This window comes from Falco punctatus (assembly GCF_963210335.1).
Source record: "Falco punctatus genome assembly, chromosome: 3".
In the NCBI taxonomy this organism is placed as follows: domain Eukaryota; kingdom Metazoa; phylum Chordata; class Aves; order Falconiformes; family Falconidae; genus Falco; species Falco punctatus.
This window is the reverse complement of record NC_137582.1, coordinates 28,986,403-29,011,320: the sequence shown is the minus strand read 5'-3', so window position 1 is coordinate 29,011,320 and position 24,918 is coordinate 28,986,403. Positions and strand designations below refer to the sequence as shown.

At 37.3% G+C, this 24,918-nt stretch overlaps 1 protein-coding gene across 7 annotated transcripts in view; it reads left to right on the top strand.

Moving 5' to 3' along the window:
• The window catches only part of VPS13B (vacuolar protein sorting 13 homolog B), a 477,951-nt gene that overhangs the window by 429,565 nt on the left and 23,468 nt on the right, over positions 1-24,918 (top strand). For all 7 annotated transcript variants that reach the window (XM_080380100.1, XM_080380101.1, XM_080380096.1 and 4 more), the window contains 14 exons: positions 92-253; positions 10,148-10,303; positions 11,636-11,899; positions 12,054-12,137; positions 12,304-12,479; positions 12,979-13,149; positions 13,821-14,022; positions 15,026-15,214; positions 15,631-15,777; positions 16,885-17,168; positions 18,717-18,844; positions 19,447-19,646; positions 22,162-22,280; positions 23,488-24,311. In XM_080380100.1, the coding sequence (XP_080236226.1) occupies positions 92-253; positions 10,148-10,303; positions 11,636-11,899; positions 12,054-12,137; positions 12,304-12,479; positions 12,979-13,149; positions 13,821-14,022; positions 15,026-15,214; positions 15,631-15,777; positions 16,885-17,168; positions 18,717-18,844; positions 19,447-19,646; positions 22,162-22,280; positions 23,488-24,311 (3,106 nt within the window). The remainder of the gene's footprint in view (positions 1-91; positions 254-10,147; positions 10,304-11,635; positions 11,900-12,053; positions 12,138-12,303; positions 12,480-12,978; positions 13,150-13,820; positions 14,023-15,025; positions 15,215-15,630; positions 15,778-16,884; positions 17,169-18,716; positions 18,845-19,446; positions 19,647-22,161; positions 22,281-23,487; positions 24,312-24,918) is intronic.

Sequence of the window (24,918 nt, the reverse complement as noted above, 5' to 3'; positions counted from 1 at the left end):
TGCGTTGTAACAGTCGCCACTGGGCAGACAGCTGCCAAATGTCTTGCAATTAATCTGATGCTTACTGGTTTTCATATCCCTTTCCTTTCAGAACCAATGCCCTGAGGCAGAGGAGTTGGTCTTCAGCCATTTTGTGATCTGTAATGACACACAAGAGACACTGCGGTTTGGCCAGGTGGATACGGATGAAAATATTTTGCTGGCTAGTCTCCACAGTCACCAGTACAGCTGGCGCTCTCACAAGTCCCCGCAGGTATGTCAGAAACAACCCTTCGAATACAGCAGTTGCTGAAGCTTACTGGTGGTTTTATGTGTTGATTCGTTGGTTTTCTGTATGGTCTCAGCCATCTCTAATGCTCCAGTTCCTTCAGGAGTCACACACTGAGGCTGCATCAGAGAAAGAAGGTAAACAAAGACTGAGGAAAGCCAGAAGTGTTTAGAAGTTACTTGAGGGTAGAACTGGATGTGCACGACCGCTTTTTGTAAAACTGAGCGGTTGTGGAAACTGAAGCTTCTGAAAAAAAGCAAAAGAAGATCGCTTGCCAGGTTTTTATAACTAAGTGATCGGTGTCTGTTTTCTGTGATGTACATTAGAGGTTTGGGGAATTTTTTTTAATGAATTGTTTTTACCAGAAGCATCTGTTCACTGAAATTGTTTGCAGAACAGGGTCAAACTGGACAAGTCTCTCAACTCAGCATGTGCTTGCATTAGAAAAGATTTGAAATTGTCAGAAACACCCCACTTATGTAGTTTAAATAATGCAGTTTCTGTTTCTTGGGTGTTTTTTTAAGGATAAACACTGAAACTGAAATAAAATGTTTTAAAATTATCAACAGGAAATATTTCAATGAAACCATGTTGTTGGCTGTCTTGAGTGGTGGTGAAAAATAGACTTTTCATCTTGATTCAAGGCAGGGCAAGAATTTATATCTTTAAAAAGAAGTGTTTATGAAACAGCAAAGCTTTTTGATTTTCTTTTTAATATATACCCAGCTCCTGCTGAGTGGGAGACTAGAGACCTGTGCCACCCTGCTTGATGTGCAGCAGTGCAGTGCTGAAGAGTTACTGAAATTTTTACAGATCCTGGGAAAAGTGTAGTGGGTAACTCCCCTAGAGCCCTGGAAAATGCCAGCCTTAGCATGTGAGAAAGAGGGTGAAATTTGGATGGTGATTCTAAACAGGAGCTGTGCCCACTTCCACTGCTGGCAAGTTTCAAGTTTCACTGGGAAGCAGGGATGGCAAATTTACTGTGGTTTTAGTTCATATGTCAGTTGGTGGATATGCAAAACTGCTGAGTTGTACGTGAATGCAGTAGCCTGTGCAGAGCAAATTCAGCCAGAGTAAACAGTTGCAGTTGACACTGAAGTCAAAACTTAAGAGGAAGGCAGGCTAATGAAGGACCATCTCGCCATGGCCACAGACTTGTTATAAATGTGTACGCTGGTGTAATAATTAGAGAATTTGGTGACTTTTAGAGTCACTGGAGCACTGTACATCCCTTGTCGCGTTTTCAGAAAAGATGTATGTTTTCTCATAGAAACCAAACACCTGTGATGCCCTAGCCCACAGGCGAGCAATCCAAATGGGTGATTGTGCTCTGTGCGGTTGGGCAAGTCTCAGATTGTGAGACAGGATCCCTATTCATCAGGTGACAGTAGTCGCATTTGGGTTACAACTGACGTAACTCCTCCAGTTCTGTGAGGGAGAAATAACAACCAAGCTTATAGAAAGCTAACTAAATGTGACTTACATTTCATAACTAATTATCACTGCCTTTTGTAGCAACCACCCAAAAAATCATTTAAACCTTTTCATAAATACATGGAAAAAGAAGGAAAAGTTTAAAGCAATTATATATAAAACCAAAACTAAGTAAGACTTTCCTCTTAATATTTTTCTTTAATGTTTTCAGGTTATTTTTAAAATTATTCTGTTGGGGGGAATGTCTTTTTGACCATCATTCTAGATAGTTCTACTAATGGTGTAGTTCTGATTATGCTGTATTCCTAATAATGGTGTAATTCAGTTAACGGTACAAACTGGAAAGAGTTTTGAAAATGAGGATTATTTCAAGCAAAGCGAAAAATGGAAGAGTTAAAACTGTAGCTTGTTACTGATACCTTTTGTTAGTTGCAGCCAAGCTGCTAAAGACCACCAGCACAACATATGGCATTAGCCATCTGACATCTGGAGAGCTTAAGTATTAAAACATTGATCTTTAGCTTGTCCTTTTAGTCACTGACTTAAGCAATGCAAAGCATTCCATTTTCATGGCCGCTATGTAAGTTTCTCATTAAATGAAAAATAGAAGTGCAGGATGAAAGGTGGAAAAGTCCAGCAAAAAAACAAAATCACACATTAGGGAGTGGGTGTGGTGACAGTAGGAACTTCAGATTCATTTTTCAGATGTTCATTCTTCATCTGAAAGTTGGTGATGTCAAAGGGTTTCCCCGTTCTGTTTCGCTCTGATCAGATTCAGATTCACTGAAGAACTGGACTGATAAACAGTCAGGAGTGTCATGTTGGATTCCCATGTCCCAGGAGATGGCAAAGCTAACAGCTGACTCCTCTTGACTCAACCACGTTGCTGGCCAGCAGGCTTTTCTAGTAGAGGGGCGATACCTCCCTTGTCCCAGCCCTTGAAATAATTTCAAGAACACTTCTGGTCTTTTAACATTTTTCAACAGCCATCTCTTGCTGGGAAATTTAGACTAAAAAATAGCACTGAGGTAATTTCACCGAAAATATATGGAAGCACAGTCTTTCCACACACTGTTGAGACAGAAGCAAGTTTTCTTTATAAAGGTCCGAGAATCTTGGTATCTATTGTTGATTTAGTTAATGCTAAATACAAATCACTGTAAATTTAGCGTGTTTCAGAATGGCAGTTCAGCTGAACAGTGTAAACAGCACAATCCTTCGTCATTTTAGATCATATGAAATAGATTTGTTTAAATATTATTACAAATGTTGTCATGTACATTTTGTCAATGATTAATAAAATCCTTGAAATTAAAATGACGACTCAGTTAAGAGATCAGGTTGTCCCTGTTATGCTGTGGCACTTTTCTAATTGTTTCCATGCAAAACTATCTAACAGCTTGTTATCCAAAGGTCAGAATAATGCCCAAGCATGGACAAACCCTCTGAGTGTCATATTCATGGAATGCTAGATGACTTCATAGTTATGAAATTATTTCATTTCTCATGATAATTCCCAACTTGCCAAGTTAGTGAATTTTAAGAACTCTGAGAGCAGATTGTAAGATAAATGTGAAATAATCCATACTTCTGGAGTCAGGGACTTCCCTCCAGGCATTAGTTCATACTTGACTTACTTGACTTACTCTTGGGGATAAAATGAGTTAGGACAAGGTCTTAGATACCACATTCTCTTACTGGGAAAGAAAACCAACTTGCACAACTTTGGCTGGCTCATGTTTCTTGTTACACAGGCACTAAGAGGCAGCGGTTGCCATGAAATACTTTATTTAACCTCTGCAAAATGTTTTTTTAGTATGGCAAGGCAGTTCAGTTAAATGAAAATAAATAGTTTTAAAAGGATTGTATTTCTTTTACATTCACATCAGTAAAATTATCCATTTTTCTTTTGCTAATTTAGCATAGTGAGAGATGCAGTAATTGACCATTTGAATTATTTAACACAACTAAATATAAATGCCTAAAATAAGCTATTTTTGTAGTAGCAGATAGTTACGTATGCTTTATTTACATTTAGAATTAATTTCAATATTAACGAAGCTACTCTAGGGTATAATTAAAAATTTTTCAACTTTTTTTATGTTATGAAAACAGCTATAGCACACCAAGGATTTGGATTTATCAACTGTTGATGGTGTCCCTCCAACTGTTTGGCTTAACTTAAAGCTCCTTCCTTCCTTAATTTTTTCCCAGCCCGGATCTTCTACATTACAGGGAACCTAACCTTTCCCTTTTAACTTTCACTCTGATTCCTGCAAGTCTCGCTAGTTTGGCTAATATTTCAGTAATAAGTCTGAGGTCTGATGCTTGCTCTTCTACTCTGCTCCATCCCCCGTGTTTTCCTCAGATTTCGTTCAGTTTTGACCTTCCTTAGGTATAAGACACCCCCAACTATATAGTCCCTTTCAGAGTTGGGGTAGGTTCAAAACTGATGATGTTTGAGGCTTTAAGCAATTCGAGCAAAAGTTGCCAGACCTTGTGAGTTCCTTTTGCACATTTTAATGAAAGTTAAGGGTCTGTTAGATATCGTTAAAAGGCAAGAGAAGCTACATCACTCCTGTGCTCTACAGACTGTGCTCTGCTCCTGGCTCCTACGTTATTATTGGATTCAGTCTGCACTCCTTATCTTGATCTTCAAGTTCTTTGTGGGATGGGCCCCAGTTATGTCAGAAGTCATGTTTGTCTCCAAGACAGCTGTGTTTTTTAGAAGAGCTGGAGCATACGATACGTAGGGTGAAACTCTGAAGTTAAAAGAGATCAGATCTTCCTAGCAATTTACTCAGAGTTAAGGAATTCTTTCTTGCAAGACAGTAGGCAGTCGGAGGGTCCCACTAGGGATCACAGCAAATGTAAAAACCAGCTATTCATGTAAGAGTCCCCTGAATTTATTTTGCAGAGGTTGTTTGCTTGCGAATAAACAGCAAAAATATTTTATGATATGCTAGTTATTACTAGCAATTTTCCCCACACTCAAACTTCAGCAGTGTCTTCTGAAGAAGCAAATAATAATGGATCTAAATTCATTAATTTCCTTTCTGTGCAAAAAATAATGTTGCAGAGGGGAAGTCTGCATTTGAAATACCATCTCCCAAACCTTTCTCCAGTCTTCTCCTGGGGTTATGATAACAGTCCATTTTCACTTATCACTGTCCTTAACTTGAAGCAGCAGGTGTAGTGTGTAAAAATCAGTTCCTGTGTTGATTTGGGCAATGACTTCAATGAGAATGTGGCTGAGTTACTGGTTATAAATAAAATACATTTATTTCTTATCAAAGTAGATAAATATACCTGAAACAGCTCTGTGCCACTTTTTTGCTACTTATATAGATTTTGAGGGAAAAGATCTCTATCATTTGTTTTTCTGTTCTCCTCGACATACACTTACAAATTCTTGAATAGATATTAGTAGTGGTTAGTATATTAGTAATATTTTCACTGGAACCCATTTAAAGTTTTTCTTCTCTTATTTTGAATAGTGTGCCTGCAAAGCACAACTTCTGCTAGAATTTTATAAACATAATTCTTCAAGGCAGTTGTAGATTTGGAAATAAATATAAGTAAGAACCTCCTCATTCTCCTACAAAAAAAAAAAGGCTGAAGCCAAATTTTCATTTATGTTGCATCTGCAGCAGGATCATAATTCATTGTTATTTATTTTCAAGTTACCATTCTTTCGGGTATTGGGTTATATAAAATGTAAGATGATATACAGTACTCTGTGGGTTCAAACTTAGAAACTGTGACTTGTATATCAGTTATTACAGGGATATTTTCCTGATTTATTGTTTAGGGATGTTACAGGTTCTCTGCACAACCTTTTGTACTTTATGTAGAATCATAGAATCGTTTAGGTTGGAAAAGACCCTTAAGATCATCAAGTCCACCACTAAACCATGTCACTAAGCACCACATCTACATGTTTTTTAAACACCTCCAGGGATGATGATTCCACCACCTCCCTGGGCAGCCTGTTCAGGTGCTTGACCCCCTTTTCAGTGAAGAAATTTTTCTTAATACCCAATCTAAACCTCCCCTGGCATAGCTTGAGGCTGTTTCCTCTTGTCCTATCTCTTGTTATCTGGGAGAAGAGACCGACCCCTACTTGCTTACAGCCACCTCTCAGGTAGCTGCAGAGAGCAATAAGGTTTCCCTGAATCTCCTTTTCTCCAGGCTCAACAACCCCAGTTCCCTCAGCCGCTCCTCACCTTCCCAGGTCATTTACAGAGCAACATCAGGAAAAAAAAAAAAAGGAAAAAGTATGTTATTTTACACTGTTCAGGTAGTGATAAATGTATTGCTGCTTTTCTTTGGGGTCCTGCATTAAAAATCAATGGTTATATTCTATTATATGTAATTGACTTTCTAAGTAATATCTGGGGCGGATAGGGATTGATATTATTGTTGAATCACATGAACCTTCATAATTTGGTTACTGTTCCTGAACCAAAAGACTTCTTTTCCACAGTATGTAATGTAAAGCCAACTTGTTCCTGCAAGGTTCAGGCCTGCTTTGCAGGTTGTATTGAGGCTTGCAACGTGTCCAGGAGCCCACAAGGGTCAGTTTGTCTGCCGAGTGTGAACTTTTTTCTACTAACCAGCATAGGGGTGATAGAAATTGCTTTCTCCCATGCTCTGTACTGGCCTTCTTTCTTACAAGGACTGATGGCATAGAACTGGTCAGATCTCTCATGTCCCATGAGTAAATGAAGCCATTCTGAAATTCAAACTCTTCTGATGGCTGCTGCAGCTGGTAATTTGCAGAATAAACATTTCATTTGCTGTTTCCTCAAATACTAATTGGTTTTATTGTTGTAAGTCCTAATCCTGGTCAAGGGCCACCTTGTATCCTGAAAACACAACGAAAAAATACCTATCATTCTTCTCCTTTAATTTTGTAATTAAAAATTCATTTAGCTTCAAGTCTTAGAATTAAGGTCGCATCTCCATGTCATTGTTTCTTCCATGCTGCTGCATCATCACAGCTTTTTATTTTGCTATCTTGTACAACTGCTGCCACGCCATCAACCAGGTCCTCACTTGATTTCTCACAGTCTCACAGAGTTGAGACTAACAACCCTTATTCTTCAAAAAGCGTTTTCCCGTTCCACTTAGAAGACAGATACAATCTAACTACAGTGAATCCAAGTTAACTTCAGTGGATCTGCAAGCAAAGTAGAAATCAAATTTGAATCACTAAGCATTCTGAGGGCACAAGCTTTAAATTACTTACACAGCTGGAAAATGCTGCCTTTTCTGGACAGGCTCCCTTCTTAGTCTCATTTTTAATCCTCCATTTTAATCTTCATGCCTTGTCATATGACACTTAGCTTTATTTACTCAGATTGTATCCTTCACTCACACGTCTAGCTGAAAACCTAAGTAAAATTTCAGGAGTGAATAGAAACATTCTGAGAAGAGGCATGATAACGAATACAGCTTTTCTAGCCATTCGCTCCATTAGGAGCACCTTCATCTTAGTCTGCCTCCCTGAAGGCAATTTCTTTCCCTCCCAAAAAGAGAAATTCATAATGGCTCAGAATTACAAATCCAAACCTCGGCCAAGTCTAGTCAAAACAAAAAAATCTGTTATCTGTTGATATGTTTCTGTAACAGAAAATGCAGAAATCAAGTGGTTGCATGAGTGCCTATCTTCTCATATACAATAGATAGTCTGTTTTAAATTCTAAGCTATAAATTGCCACTTATCACTGGATTATATTTGTTAGAATGCCTTTAAAGTCCATTGAATATTTTTGTATCTTTTTGCAATGACTTTTCTTTTCTCCTGATATATGTACCATACTTCGCTATGCTTGTTGAACTTTTTTTAAGCAGACTGTCTAATAAGTATTTAGGATTTACTTAAAGTTTGATAAATGAAAGGGAGTTACATGGCAATTACTGTGAATCTGTAGTATTAGGTCAGTTTTATAACATCAGAGCTCTGCCTTGTTGAGTATCTGACGCCATCTATTATGACATCTTCTGCTGAAATAACACTAACAGTTGATTACTCAATTTTCTAAAATTACTTCAATTTTTATTTCCTGCCATATATCTCTGTATCACTTAGTGTCATTTACTAATTGCTTCTAGCTTTATTCCAGAAATCTCACATTTAAATAACTGATTCACCCAGAGATTCCTTTGCATTTTCATGGAATGCAGTTTCTTGGCTCATGGCTCAAAAGTAAATGTGCACAGTACCCAATTCTTATATTGTTATGTCATGAATACATATATATTAGATATCTTTAACTGATGAGGGCTGTTCCTTTGTACGTAGCATTAACTAATATGCAAATACTATGTTTATAAAATAAGAAATTTCCAATATATGATAATAGCTTTTTTTTATTTTTCTTTCTGAACCATGAAATTAAATGCAGACTAATCACAGTGCTACAAAGAAAATTAGTAAGGCAGCATTTGGCAGCTAATGACCGCTCAGGGAAAGCTGACCGTGTGTTCCTTGGGAACATTCTAACTCGTGAGCAAAGCTGTTTATACAGGGTGGGAGACATCCTAATATTGGAGCTACATACAATTCCTAATCATCAATTATGGCAGTTCTATGACATCTGTCTTTGGAGTACACCGTATTTTGTGTGCCTTCTAGCTGAAACTAACCACTTAGTACCTTTTCTCATTATTTGGCTGTCATTTCCAGCTACCAAACTCTCCAAAGTAAACAGTTTTCTTGTTTCTCTTGGTTTTCATATGTGATGAGATTTATTCCCAGCTGCCTCTGTAAGAACCTGAACTGATTCCAGCCACTGCAACTGGAAATTTTTGTTTTGTTTTGTTTTTCGTTTTCTGTAACTAATACTTAAGAATCAAAGAGGCATGTTTGTTTATGAGTTTGAATGTCCTAGTGCACAGCTTCCCTCAACATATTCTTGAATATAAAGCTGTGCCCACGCATATGCATATCCAGATACATGCCCATGTTCACACTGGCACTTATTAGCCTTTGTGCTTCCAGCTTAAAACTAATTTGAATCTGAATGCAACAGTCATCACTCTTGCAAATTCAAAAGCCACCCACTGAATGGATGTTATTGTTCTGTGTGTAACTTGTGCTGAGGATACCACAAATTGCAAACAGGCTACTGAGTTGTAATATCTTTGAAAGTTGTTGCTGTGGTTGGTTCTTAAAACAATGAAAAAACCCAACGTCCAGCCCTTCACTAAGTCCAACTGACCAGACCCATGGCCAGTGCTATCTCTTTCTGGAAACAAATAATGGGAGAACATAATATTTACAGGTTTCGATTTTTTTCTAGTGTAAATAATCAAACTTTGGGCCTGATCCTGTTCTCAATTACTTAAATTAATTAATGACAGATGTCCAAAATCAGAGTGAAATTCAACCCTCAAGAAAGAATTCCCACAAGGCCTTTATATAACTGTTTTAAAGGACTTAAGTGATGCTTAGGCTCTGTGCTGGCCCTCTGCAAAGAATAAATTTTACCCAGAATGCTTATTGCTTTGATCCCTTATATATAACTCACATCCTTAAGTTTGCACAGCCACAAAAGATCTATACAGAGCTAAATAGCCAGATCTTCAGCTGGCGTAAATTTATGTAACTTCATTGACCTACATGGAACAGTACCAATTTTCACTACTCTGGCTTAAAGAATCTCCATGGGATAGAGGTAAGTGCGTATGGTGGGTAAATGGATGAAAGGCTCTTCAAATGATGAAAGACTGTATTGCTCTGGAAGTGATTTAAGTTAAACTGGAAAAAAGCCACTCCTTTTCCGGAATAAATCACACAGGGAGTATAATTATGCAGTTAAATTTCTTCTCATGCAGTCAAGCTTGAACTTGCCACCACATTTGTGTAAGAAATGAAATGTTTCCCATCTCTCAGCAATACGCTAAGTTCTGCATTTAACACACATATGTATGTGACCTATGCAAGTATACCTACAAATAGATTTGCATCCTTCTTTATTTTGAAGGGAAGGATATTTGTAATTTTCTGTCTTTTTCTGATGGCAAAAAATCTGGCCTGGACCTGCATTCCATATCACCTTGCTGGTAATAAAGAGGGTGGATTTCTAGAACTATTTCAAGGGCAGTAAAATCTCTTATTTCCTGTTTTATGCTCTCTAGTCTACCTACCCTTTTTTTTCTGAACAGTTGTGTGCTGCATTTTTATCATCCTAAATACACTGTTAAAGCAGGTAATTTATAGAAATGCATGATGCATAGCCATCTTATGGTATTGTTGATTCTTCTGCTTGTATCTGAAGTCACAGAATCACAGAATGAGGGGATCATTCAGGGAACTGGTGTGCTTAGCATTGCTGACTTCTAAACCCAAGCATATTTCACTGCCATGGGAATTCATATCCTACTGCAAGGCTGTTTTTTCCCAGTTATGTATTGAAGTAGTAATTGCTTTCTTTCCAGCTGTTACACATCTGTATTGAAGGCTGGGGAAACTGGCGGTGGTCTGAACCATTTGGTGTGGACAATACAGGGACTTTTATTCGTACCATTCAGTACAAGGGCTGGACAGCATCACTTATAATCAAGGTTCGGCAGCTCAGTGGAGTGCAAAAGCAAGTAAGTATTTGATCCAGTTTTCAAAAAATAACATGAGTAGTTTAAACTTATCTATTCATGAATTAGCTACTTTACTAGTTGTTCTCTCCATCTGAGCGCAAAAAAAACAAGTATAACAGTTTTCTGGGGTCATTTTCAGGAGTTTTTACAACTCTTTTCTTCACTTTGGTATGGATCTTAGCATTTAAAAGCTCAATTGCCACCACATATTTTACATGTTCTAGTAAACATCCCTTTGTGTGGTTTCCAGTCTGAGTGCTCGTTACACACTCTCTTGCACATTTTAAGCTCTTGAGAAGCAGAATTTTATTTTATTTTTTTAAGAAACTGTTCATATCTTATTCTGGGTTGTAATTCAGGCCTTTGTATTGTTAAAAGAGAAAGAAGGTATGACCAAATTAACATTTGAAAGTGGGCTGCTGTGCAGTACTTTTTCCCATCCTATCTTTGTCAAGAGATCTGTAATAATACTGCAGCCATTCTGCCTGCATTGGCAGAAGCCAGAGCATGTGATGGACGTAACATGTTCAGTTCATGGATATGGCAGAGCACCTTATGTTGTACAACAGGAATATAGCTAATCAGCCAAAAACAGTGCTTGGTGTCACTGAAAGCCCTGCTGAGATTTTGCTTGGTAGGTTGTAGTTATGGTGTGCGCCCTTGTTAATGAAAAGGAAATTAAGATGGTTGTAGCAGGGATACGTGTGGAATGCTGTTCTTTGGTATCGCTTAGAAAAAGTCAGATATATGTTCTATGTTAAAAAATTCACGCATGATGGACAGCAACAACTCTGGGTCTAATTTGGTCATTTTCTAGGTGAGTGCACTTAATACAGAAATATGGTACAGCCATTTAATGGAATTATAAGCTTTAGAACAGCAAAAATACTGACAGGTCTGGATTACTGGATTGTGATGGGAAAGCAAGGTGAAAGAAACCTTTCTTCTGAAGTACATCGCTGTGTCTGCTCAGAAAGGGCTCAGCTTTTCAGAGACCATAACAGTACTCTTAAAATCCAAACCAAAGCTATGTCAGCAGTGGGTAGTACTGCTGAGTTCAGTGGGAACAAGAGTGGATATTTTACATGTTTCTTTCAAGCCCGGATACTGCCTTAGCAATATTTCAAGTGTTTTAATGCCTAGGTTTCTATAAAATTGCACATACATTTGGCCAATAAAAATAATGTTTTACCATTCACTGCCTTCAGCAGTGCTTGGGAAAACCTGAAATAGGAAGATTATTCTTTTACAGGTTTTCACTCTGTAATTCAATTTTGACCTTTCTTTTTCACAATTGTTTATATATGAGCTGCATATTTTTGTATGTTTTAGATCCTAATCTGTGGAAGACAGACAGTCTGTAGTTACCTTTCCGAAAGTATTGAACTGAAAGTGGTTCAGCACTACATTAGTCAGGATGGACAGGCTGTTGTTAAAGAACACATCAACTGCCTTGCAGCCAAGCAGAAGTTGCCTTCATATGTCCTAGAAAACGATGAGCTGACCGAGCTGAGTGTGAAAGCTACAGGAGATGAAGACTGGTCCCAGGACGTCTCTCTAAGTTCTAAACATACAGAACACAGCACTGTCATTCAGGTATGACTAAAAATAGCTATATGGAATACAGCATTAATAAAACATCAGAGAGACGTGGGGACTTTTTTGTTTAGACTGCTATTTGATATGAAATGTTGAACATCAACATCCTGAAATAATTTTAGTGTAATGCTTCTGATCTCTCTGCATACAGGTACCATCTTCAAAGAGTTCAATTACATATGTGTGGTGCACAATTTTGACTTTAGAGCCCAACTCTCACATGCAGCAACGATTAGTAAGTACATTTAACATCTCTGAAATCTAAATGTTTATGCCTTATATGTCATATAATGAAATAAGGGCAGAATGACCACTTCAAAGATTTATTAATAGCTTTTTTCAGCAGTTCTAATACTGGAGTAGAATTAGCCATAAATTAGTATATTGTTTTCTTTTTGTAGATTGTTTTCAGCCCTCTTTTCATTGTAAGGAGCCATCTTCCAGACCCAATTATCATACATTTGGAAAAAAGAAGTCTGAGACTGAATGAAACACAGGTCATTCCAGGGAAAGGACAAGAGAAAGCACTGCAAAATATAGAGCCTGATCTTACACACCACCTGACATTTCAAGCCAGGTAGAATACTCATTTTCCTTGAAAATGGTTCATTTCTATGGAGAAGAAGGAATAATTTACACTTTAACTTCTGGTGCATTTTTTTCCTAAAGTATGATATACACAGAGGAGATACAATAGAACAAGTATGTGTGGCCTGAAATGCTGTGATAGGAAATATTAAATTTGGTAGAACTATCCTAAGCACTTTGGCATTTGTTTGCTTAAGCAGTCCATGTTTTTGTGTTTTGCAAAATAAATTCCTAAATGATCTTGAAATGTGTTTTGAGAATACTGAAGTTTCTAGAGTCTCAGACAGAAAGATCATTGCAGTGTCATAACAAATTCAGGCGTGTCAGCTAATGCTCAGGAACTTGTTAAGACATCATAACTTGATTCATCCGTGATTACCTTGAGAGTTTTCCTACTGCAGAGTACGCTTGGAAAGCTTCATTAAAGAAAATGTGAGTGCTACTCATGCTTGATCTTGTTGTGTGACTGAATTTATTTTCAATGACAGGGAGGAAGACGATCCATCAGAGTGTGCAGTCCCTATCTCAACCACGCTAATTAAACAGATAACAACTAAATCCCATCCAGGTGGCAATGTCAGCCAAATACTGTCCGAGTTCTATGGCACTGCTAATCCTCCCCAGCCTGCATGGCCATATAATAGAAAGGATTCAGACAGGTAATTCTTTGCTAAACCTTCTTCATGTTTGTTGCATTGCCTTTTCAGATAAACTGGAATCATGTTCAAGAAGACTGTAGGTGATCAACAGTGAATATGTTTTCAGTAATTACATGATTCCTGTATGTAAGCTGCAGAATCTGTTGCAGGTGGCAAAAAAATGTGGTTTGGCCTAGGGGCTGCCCTTGATTACACTGAGAAGATGACATCAGCAAGGATTAAAAAAATGGAACTATTTTTTTGTGAATGCATCTTCTTTACTGCAGCTCTAGAAACTGTTGTTTATTCAGAAGTTGTTTGTCTCAGTACAGAAACAGGGAGTTGCTGTAGGAGGAGTTGATGAAAAAAGAATGGAAATATGATTTTATTTTTCTAACTACAGAAGTCACAGGTTTAGTTCTGGAGGACAGTGGTAAATCTGTTAAGGAGTTTCTTTAATTGACCAAATTTAGGTTGAGTTTGTATAGTTAAAAATACATTTTTACAGCCTGCATATAGCTAGATCTGTCTGGCAGCATCTCAGTATGTTCCAGAATGATAAGGTAAGAGGAGACTGGTTTTCTATTTCAAAATCAAAAAAAACGCAAATTTCTGAAAATGACAGCTTCTTATTTGTAATCTTGAATTCATTATTCCTTTGGCTTTATCTTTTTTTGTTTGTTTTTGAACAGCAACGAACAACTGTCCCAGTGGGATAGCCCAATGCGGGTAAAGCTGTCAGTGTGGAAACCGTGTGTTAAAACGCTGCTGATAGAACTGCTGCCCTGGGCTTTGCTTATCAATCAGTCCAAGTGGGACCTCTGGCTGTTTGAAGGAGAGAAGATCGTTCTTCAAGTACCTACTGGGAAAGTAATTATACCTCCCAACTTCGAGGTAACTTTGCCATTCACGTTAACAGGCACAGTTCTGCTAAACATGCCAATTCTGAAGAATTGCTGTTAACCCAGGTGATTCCCACCTTCCAGTCACTGTATCTGTTAGTCAGACAATGAGGACTAGAAATAACAACAGAAATTTGCCACATTCACTGAGTCACCAAGTGTGTAGGACAACGTACTTGATAGCAGTGTTTGAAGAACATGTCTTAAACATGCATAGTTAAAAATTGCCTGTAAGATACTGTAGAAAGAAGACCTGCATGCCATCTGATCCAGCAGCCCTCTCACCTTCCTCCCTATTCAGGCAGTGAATCCGCAACATGGGCATAATGTAGCAGCCCAAGTGAAGTGCTGTAAAGGCCAGATAAAGACTTTGGCCCCTGCTATGCCAGCCTGTCATCTGGGAAGTGTTTTGACCACAGTAGCAAAGCTGACAGACAGGAAGGAATGTTTGGTTTGAGTGTTTTAGGTTGAGTTGTTTCATAGCTTTATGCTATCAAGAAAGGTTTGATAATGAGGTAGGGTGTATTACAAATAAGGAAGATTCTTCAGGCTGCCTGCCTTCCTGAATTAAGAGTTTTGTGTAACGGATCTTCTGACATACCTTAGCTTGGCCCTGCATGTGCTTTCTTATCACAACCCCAATATTTTTATTTTTGTAAGAATTTAAATAATTTGACATAGCAGCTGGTCGATTCCAATTGTACAACCTGATACTTGCTGTTTATTTTACCATCCTTTATTTCCCCCATGCATGTCTGTTAATAAACAAAAGGTATACCTATTAACATGTCTCAGTGTAGGCTATGGTCTTGATTCCAGTGTGAGGATCAGTCCTGTATTCACATAGTGGTTTTCTCTATTTTTGTACCACATAGAAAGAATGAAAGGGGGAAAGGCAGGAAATGAGTTTGACTTTATACTGGAAACTACATTTAACTCTAGTAGAAGTGTATCAAATTGTTAACGAGTGATAATTGGTCATTTTTCACTTGCAGGAAGCTTTTCAGGTTGGAATATACTGGGCAAATACTAATACTGTGCATAAATCAGTGGCAATTAAACTGGTTCATAATGTGACCTCCCCGAAATGGAAGGACGCTGATAATGGGGAAGTAGTAACGTTGGACGAAGAAGGTTTTATTGAAGCTGAAATAAAACTTGGTGCTTTTCCAGGTCATCAAAAGGTTAGAAGAAAATTACCATGATTTATAACTTCATTATTTAAAAATAAAGTAATATAGCAGGTGAAATCAATCAAATGTACGCAGTGTGAAAGCTCCTCCCTAATTATGTTAATACATGTAAAACATAATGAGAGTATAAACAGTGTATGAAGTATAATTTCAAGAATTAGATCACCAAAAAAGTTCTGCCCAACTCATCAAGATAATGCAATATCCCCTGGATAAAGAATTAATGAATTCTCAACCTTGATGGAAAACATTGACAGATGCAACTTCAAAAGTATGTGACGTGGCTCCAGTTAGGAAGTGCACCAATATAGACAGGTTTTCCACAGTCAGAGAGAAAATGGCAGTTCAGTCACTATATTTCAATATGTTTTGTGTGTGTCCTCATCATCGTTTTTATTATCATACAGTTGTGTCAATTCTGCATTTCTTCGATGGTTCGACAAGGTATACAAATTCTACAGATAGAAGATAAGACAACAATAATCAACGATACATCATATCAAATCTATTATAGGCCACAGCTTTCCGTTTCCCAGCCCCACTCAGGAAAAGAGGTAAGGCACTGTGGACACTGGTTTAGTTTGTCCTCTGCAGTACACGGGTGGTTAGGTTTGTATGGTCTCAACTGCTTATAGCAAAGCTTGAACAGAAATCTTTAGACATAATAATGATAAATTATTTTGTACAATTTTAATTTAAAATAAAGAATCCTGGGTAAATTCAACTCCAGTAATATCTGTGATCAGAAATCTGTGCAAAGCAGGAGATTCTTGCACATTGCAGAATTAGTTCTGCCTGTTCTCCATCTGTTCAGGCACTAATGGCCATTTCTGTAAAATAAGCAGAGTAATCCGTAGTAGCTGTTGAAATTGTTCTCAAAATTTTTACTGAGTTCGCGTGTAAAAGAGGTATATTGGCCTGGCAAGCTGAAAACTTTTTGTTATCCTTTTGGGAAGATTCCAGTTATCTGAACAAAGCTGCAGAACTAGAGACGTGCCCAAAGGTTATGTATTTCAGCGAACTGCATCAAATCATGAATATCAGTTTTCTAATAAACACACAGGATATTTAAGGACTAGCTTACAGGAACCAAAATGTATGCATGGTCAATATATTGTAATCAACCAATTATACATATTTATTGAAGATTACCTTTATAGTAAAATATGTGGAAAGAATTCTCAGAGTCAAACTTGCTAGAGGAGTTGGCAGATAAACAAATTTTTAAAGTTCCTTGTTTCTGTATTGTTTTCCTTCTGCATTAGTTTTCTTCACATCGGTATGTACATTTGTGCATTATGCATTTTGTGGCAGTCTTAAGGGACGGGGAATTGGAAGAATGTTGAGGTTAAAATCCATTGTTAGTTTTATATCTATAAATGGATTTTCTTCTCACAGTTACATTACAGTGATGTAACTGTTGCTTTTGGTAGGGCTATTTTATGGAACTGAGAGTGGACTGTAGGTAACCGTGCTCAGTTAACTGTGTAAGTATACCTGAAGACAGAATTTGGCCAAATAACTTTTAATGCAGTGGACTTAGTGCAACCTTTAGTTCGTTGCAGTTATTGGCTCCTGAGGCTGTTCTGTGCAAGATCAACACGAATAAACTTCTGTAAGGAACCAGCAAGTCATGCTGCCACCATCTTTTTCCTTTCCAGAGCTTCCACTCACCAGACAGTACAGTGTTCAGCATCAGTCCAGCTGGGGCACCACCCAGTGAGGGGCTGAGTGCTGTGCCCTGCTGGGACCTGATGTCGGACACCAGTCCCTTAAATTCAGGAGCGCCTCCTTCTGAAAAACGCGTGCTGCTGAGTTTCAGTCCAGGCAGCTACGGTGCGAGCTGCGAGCTGTGGAGCCTACCAGCTGTCATTAAACAAGAGCTTGCTAGACAGAGCGTGGCAGTGCCCACAGGGGTTTGTACTGAAAGTGGATTTTGTACCAGGTACTGTACCCTGAACAGTCATGAATAATGAACTTTGCTTGTTGCTGTAAAGCCTCAGCTAGTAAGAAACCGTAAGAGTTTAATGCAAAAGTCAGAGTAACACATGCCCCCCATATGTAAAGGCAAGTCTTACTTCAATTCAAAAATTGTTATCTTCTGATGGTTTTGATGCTTTTATTATAAATGGTTTAATGTTATGACCGTGTACAAGTTGTACAATTTTTAAAATGTATGGGCTGCTATTTTTTACATGCATACAAAAGAGCATGAAAAGTTTATATTCAAGATTATGGTTCTCTTTAATTTATGGGTAACGAGTTCAAGGACAGTGTAAAATAATACAACAGAAAAATTTGGGTTTTGTTTATAAAAGGTAAAAATATATTTTAGTAAGAATAATAAGAAGATAAACAGAAAAATCAGAAAAGAATGAAACTATTTTGAGATTACAACAAGGAAATATTTCCAAGTTATAAAGCTTGAAATATCCAATGTGCATTCTACTTACAAAAAAATCCATCCAGCTAGTTAAAAGTAACAGTCCAATGACGTGTCAGGTGCCCAACTTCAGTTTTCAGACCTGATATCTGAATCTATTCATACTTATACTGGTATTAACAAGAAACAATCTGCCGAAATTAGAGAAGCTGCATCAGTATATATTACCAGTGATATGCTATTTCTCTTGTCTGAAGGGCTTGATAACATGCAAACCCTCATACAGTTCCTCTGCAGAGTCTAAGAGGTGTCATAGTGGATAACAAAGACTCCTAGACAGTCTTCAGATTTGAAAAAAAAATTTAATGGGAAAAACAAGAAAAGGATTCCTTGTAATTCTGAGATAGACATAAAGGATTTTCTGCTCCTAACCAAATTTTCAGACTGTTTGGATTTTGAAAATCACCATGAGGTGAAGTTTTACAGAAATAGCCAATACATTTGCACAAGAAAAAAAAAAAAGTTTTTGTGTTTATGCATGAAGACGTTTTATGTAGTGAATGAGCAGAACTAAATTAATTTATTTTAATTTTAGAAATTTACTTAGTGATGATCCATATCATTAGCATTTGAAAGGGTGATAGCATTGTGGATCATTCCAGTGGAGCTGTCAGTTGCAGATATATGTATTTGTTAAAAATATATTTCATGTGTATCAGAGAAGTATGCATGCAAATTCTTCTGGAAAATTTTAAAGATTTATGTTGAAAATTTGGGCCTACAATCTCATGTTTTTAATTTAATATAAATCTCTGCTGGCTAGGGCTCTCATCTTGCAAACACACGTGCTCAGTTTAACTCATGAGTAGACTCTGTGAAGCAATTTCTTCTCTAATGTTGCTTTTTTTTGCTATTTCCATGTGTCCTTCTGTTTAAATACAATTGTCAGTGGAGATATGTACTTGCCTAAATGTATATAAATTGGAATTTGATCATAAAGAATCTTACAGATGCTAGTTTTGAATGTTTTTAATTGTCCAGTGTAGTAATATGTAAAGATTTCATCCAAAACATGCATAATCAAATATATCTGCTGTATTTTTTTTGTAGAGCTATAGCACTGACTTATCAAGAGCATCTTGGCGTGACATACCTAACACTTACAGAAGATCCTAGTCCTCGTATAATTATCCATAATAGGTGTTCCGTTCCATTGCTTGTGAAAGAAAACTTGAAAGGTAGGTAGTATGCAGTAATTAGAAACAGTGCACTGTTGTAGTATAAATTATTTCACTGTATTTCCAATACAAAGTTGAGTTCAGTATGTGTTTTAGTTACAACAAGAACTTGATGGTCCTCATAAAGGTCTGTCTCAAAGTGAGAGACTCTGGAAGATACTGAAGCCTGGAAGCTATTGGAGCTAATCCTGAGGTCAGGAGTATGAACTTACATGGCTCCAGGCTTTTGGGTCTCCCTGGTTCCAGCTGTCAAGGTGACTTGGCTGTAGGAAATTAGTAGGCAGTGGAGTTTTGATGACATCAGTTCAATCCCATGGAACATTTAAATCTCCTCAGATTTGCAAATGTAACACAAAACATATTGTCAATATTCCAGTTACAGTCTGTTAATGTGATGATAAGTGGAACATTATCTATGTAAATCTTAATGACATAGAAAAGGAAAAAACCCAAATATATAAAATTCCAACCAATAGAAAAGTAATGTTTTTATTTATTGGTAATATTTCAAACAGAAACCCTAATTTCTGTAAGCATAGGTGAGTTTTGATTTCATACGGGTTTTAGAAAGGCCTAATCTTGTATATTTTATGAAATTTCAGATACACCGAAGTTTGAAGTTTACTGTAGAAAGATTCCAGCTGAATGTTCGGTTCATCATGAACTTTACCATCAAGTCTCCAGCTACCCGGATTGCAAAACAAGAGATTTGTTGCCCAGCATTCTGCTGAAAGTGATGCCATCCGATGAATTAGTAAATGAATGGAGTGATTTTGTGGACATCAACAATCAAGGAACACAAGTAAATCATTATCAACTATTTCCTAGTTCACAGCATAAATGGTTGTCTTCCTGACCTGCACGTTATATTGTTCCTCTGCAATAAGCATATCCTTTCTGCTGCTTTTAGGGTTTTTTTTATTTAAGTCTTGGGAGCTGCCCTTCCTAAACCCCTTCCTGTGGAAGTTTTAGAATACAGATTACCTTCTTCACTGGTTGTTTTTAAGAATAGCTAGGTCAAAAATACAGGCTTTCTAGCACTGAAATTTTTTCACTTCTTTCTAATGAACCTGGTGTTCCCTGGAAAAATCAGTCCTGAAAATTTCTAGGCCCTGTAAGCAAAGAATCCCCCAGGATCCAGGAAAATCTGTCTGTTTGGTAACTTAATTATCACAGGATTTTTATCTTTACATCTTGTAGAAATTATCACTGTCATTCTCCCTCTGTGTCTTCACAGAAGCTACTTGTGTCTTTCTAAAACAAAACAAAAAAAACCCTTTTCTTTCCTTCTGTTATTTTTCTCCTGTTTTGAGGTAAATGAAAACTGCCTTGACTGGAGTAATTCTTTTTGATGGGAATTTTTTCCATCTTTGAAGTCATTAGTTTACATGGAATCAACATAAACTGCTTGGCTCTTTGAAAGAAATACTAGTTTCAGATGTTTTCCCTGGGGACCAATCACAAAATGCTCTTGATTATTGAGTGTTATGTTATATAGCAAGTAGTTCAGTTTCATTCAGCAAGCCAGTCAGGCAATGCAAGGTTTCAAATTTCAGTCATTAATGTTATGCCAGACCAGGGTTCTTTATAAGTATCTGGCTCCTAGAAGGAATTAGATGCTAAGACAACATTTGGGGATCATTGTCTACTTGAAGAACTCTTCAAATAAAAAGTGTAGCCTTTTGTTATTGAAGTTTTAGGATTTACATGTAGAGAATTTCCCCAGGATTTCTCACTCCATCTTTCTCTTAGGAAAATGTAAATACAAGTAAATAAGGAATAGGCTAATAGCTTCACATACAACTCTCTTCCGATTGTGAACTAACTGGGATTTAGACGATCTTAAGTAATTTGTATTCTTTCTACCTAGTCACAGATATTTACTACTTATCCTATTAAAAAGAAGAAATTATTAATTTACTAAAATTAAAGGATTTGATAGAATCATCTGAGATTGGAATTGCAATGACCAATCTTTGATTGTCAGTGAGGGGGTTTTGGAATAATGAAGGTGTATTGAAAATTCAGTAAATGTCCTTTTTTTCCCAATGCTATCATGCAGGATTGTGAATTTCTTTCAGATAAGCAAAGGATTGAAACTGACATATCAAAATTAGAAATACTCCTATGTGTAATTCTCAGAAGAAAAAGACGTAATTTGATGAACAAAATTTCATTATCTGTGCAAGGTTATTATAAATCGTGTAACAAGAATCATTTTAAGTGCTGATCCTACTGAACTTCCAAGTGCTTTTCTTTCTGGTGACTTGTTAAAAGCACGAAAGATTCTTCAAGACAAACAACTGTTTATTATACCTGTGCTAGCCTATTATATTTGTGTTATTCCTTGAGTTTTACTTTAAATTATAACTTGTGTCATTACGGTCTAGTAAACAATTGTGTTGATAGTAGACCTACAAGAAAACAGAAGCTAACTTGCTCTAACAAGGACTGCTGGGAGTTTTCCAAACCTAAAAAGACTTTAATCTTGTATATTCTGGAAAAAACACAAAACTTGCATGGAAATATTGCAGAATTAAGCTCCAAAAACAATATGTCATTTCTTTAGGTAGAATATTTATTCCTAAGGACAAATTGTTTAGAATTAAAGTTTGCACATCTATAACACAAACCTGTTGTCAAGTTCCCATTTTCCTGTCTTTTTAGACGTTTTATGCTTTCCAATAGACTTTTGCCATTTCTGTGTGGCACCATGTTGCTTGTGAAGGTCTTCACACAAAACCAGTTTAGATGGCTTAAAAATGTGTTCAGTGTTGAGTTGTTAAGCAAGTTTTCATGAATCCAAAATGTTACTTATTTTGTAGTCTTCATGTGGTTTGCATCATGCTATCAGGCATTCATCTAACCAGTTCTGAGCTAGGGCACAGGAAAATAATGTCAATTTAGGGTTTGTTTTCTGGTGTAGAAGGTGGGATTTTGCAGAGCTCCAGGAGTATGCCTTTCTCCTTAATCCAAAATCACAAATCAAAAATTCCTAATTTATTCTTTTTTTCATACAACCTCCCTCCTCCCCAGCACATCTTCCTTATTTCTGGAGAAGAAATATTATTTAACAGTATTCAGTTATACAATTGAAGGATGAGATGCAAATTTCATCGTACTGTACAACCAAAATACTTAAAGTATCAGATCTGTTATTTTCTGAAGTATTGAAATCTGTTTCTGTTTTTCCTGAACAGTATCATGATTTGAGCAAAAGATCTCAACCAGAAGGCATTAATAGAATTAATTTGAATTATGACATTAAAAACAGTCATTTCAGTAACATTCCATGTGTTTCTAACTCTCTCCACTAGATTGTGTTCTTAACTGGCTTTGGCTATGTTTATGTGGACATTGCCCATCAGTGTGGAACAATAGTCATAACCTTGGCCCCAGAAGGAAGAGCAGGACCTGTCGAGATCAACCTCAACAGGTACATAAAGCACATAAAAGATGATAAAAAGCATTGCCAAATACTGCTGAGAGGTCAGTCAGCTTTCAAAGTGTTAACCGACTTACGAACTTTGGATTAACTGTTTGTTTTGTTTAATATTGCTGCATGCTTTATGGCATATGTTTAGACCATATGTTATGCTTTGTATATCACAGTTTAAAAAGGACAATCTAGCATCAAAAGTCATGTCACTTGAGGGTAAACACTAGATGTGTAATACAAAAAGAAGTCCTGAGTTGTTCATTAAAAATAGGCACATTCCATCATAATTAATTTTAAGCGTGTTCATCAGTTTAAAAATTATTTAGGCAGGCCCTGCCATCCATAATTGTACAAGCTCCCACTAAAATTGGTAGGAAGCTTGATGTGCAAGGGCTGTAGAAATAGCCTTGCAGTCAGTAATTACCTGTACTTATTATTGCATTCACTCCTCTTTAGAAGACTTTCCCACTTCCATAACACACTGCAGCCTGGTCCTCAGCTCCATTCAAGTGCAATTATAACACCGCCTATTTCTAAGATGCAGAATGCCTGGCCTCCAGCAACGCCATTACAATTAGACTGGAATTTGTTGGACTGTTTTTATTTGCACTGTAATTAAGTATTAATCCCCAAGAAACTGGTCATCAGCAGTACATAATAGCCCACTTGCTAGTTAAATTGGCAATGGGCAGTTAACACTGGAGGGGGGGAGGCCCTCAGTGCCATTGGTATAAAAATGCTGTGGTGGCTTCACTGGAGGGTGCTTGCTGCATGTGATGTGAAGTGCATTATCCATAATAGTAACGCTCAGTATTAGCTCCCAGAAAATATTGTAACAGCTGATGCTGTACGTGAATTACCAGAAAATGGTATTTGTTGTCTGCTTCAGTATCTGGCTCTGTTGCAAATTTAGTAGGGAATTACTGTATAAATAGAGATGTTCCTGTCCAAAATATCCTGTTGACTAATAAGAAAGAAAGAGAAACCTGGCATAGATGTGTAATATCTAATTTCTTAGAAGACCTCTGAAGGTGGTACCCACTGTGGTGATTAAGGCTGCCAGATCCCATTAACGTTAATGGGACTTGCGCAAGGAGTTTTCCATATATAATAGAGAACGTGTCTCCTGATAGGTTTTTGAGAAAGTAAGGTGCTAGGTCATCTCAAAATACGTGAAGTAACAAAACTTTTTCCTCCTATCTAGAATTCAAGAGCAGACCTTGTCACTGAAAGTGTTCATCAGTCAGTTAAGTCTTGCTGCTTTTGATGATATTACAAACCACAAAGTGTCATCTGAACTTCTGCGTCTCACAGCAGACAACATTTTCCTCCACATGGCCCCAACCACCAGCTACCCGAGACCCCTATCACAGGAGTTCCCACGGGATGCCATAGAAGGCCTCCCACAATTTCATAGTCTCCAAGTGTATTGTGAAGACTTGCAACTGGACAATCAGTTGTACAGCAAATCCAATTTCCATTTTGCAGTCCTGCTGTGCCAAGGAGAGAAAAATGAGACCATGCAGTGGTCCAGAGTGAACAACCTCATTGTTTGTAACAAAGATTTGGAAAGCTATAAGGAAAACTGCTTTATAAAACTCTGCATTGTTTTTTCCAAGGAAGAGAATTTCATGTTTCACATCAATGACCTCAGCTTTGAGCTCAAACCAGCTAGGCTGTATGTGGAGGACACCTTCATTTACTACATTAAGACTTTGTTTGATACATACCTTCCAGAAAACAAAACTGCTTGTCGATCCATGAATACTTCAGATACTACCCTGACACTGCCTGGACAAGTGAGAGAGCATGCAAGAGCTTTAGTCAAGCCAGTGAAGTTAAGAAAATTAACAATACAACCTGTTAATCTCCTTGTCAGTATTCATGCTTCATTGAAACTGTATATAGCCTCAGATCACACCCCTCTCTCCTTCTCTGTATTTGAGCGAGGACCCATCTTCACCACTGCCAGGCAACTTGTCCATGCTTTGGCCATGCATTATGCTGCTGGAGCACTTTTCAGAGCAGGTCAGTACATTTCCTTAACGTGTAACATTTTTATTAGGGACCAGGATTCTGTGATTGTCTCTCAAGCTGAATAACCTAGATGTTTGCCGTACAATTATTTTTTTTCTGAGACAGTGTTTGATAATGATATTTTCAGACACCTTTCATGTCCTGCCATGTGACAGAAGGAAAATAAAATGTCTGAACAGACACCAATGAAGATTTGTAAAGTTGTGCTAAACATTAGCCAGTTGCCTGAAGGCTTTATGAAACCCTGAACACAGCATAAAAATGTATTCTAGCTGGCTTAGGTTTTGTCATTTTATATTATAGGACTAGTCAGAATCAACCCACATTCCTCACATAAACTCCCCAAAACTAAATTTAATCAAATTATTCAGTATGTTGCTCTGCATTCAGAAGTAAATTATAGCCTTGAATGTTGTTTTGTTGTTAAAACTCCTTTTGGCTGCAGTTTATGATTAGGAATCTGTCTTTCTTCATACAGCCTTCATGCTAAACTGGCACACAGATGTTTGTTGTCCTTTGATCCAAGAACTATGAAGTTTGCTGTTACTAACTTTTTCCCATATAGGATCGATAGTGAGCAATTATTCTATTAGGTTAG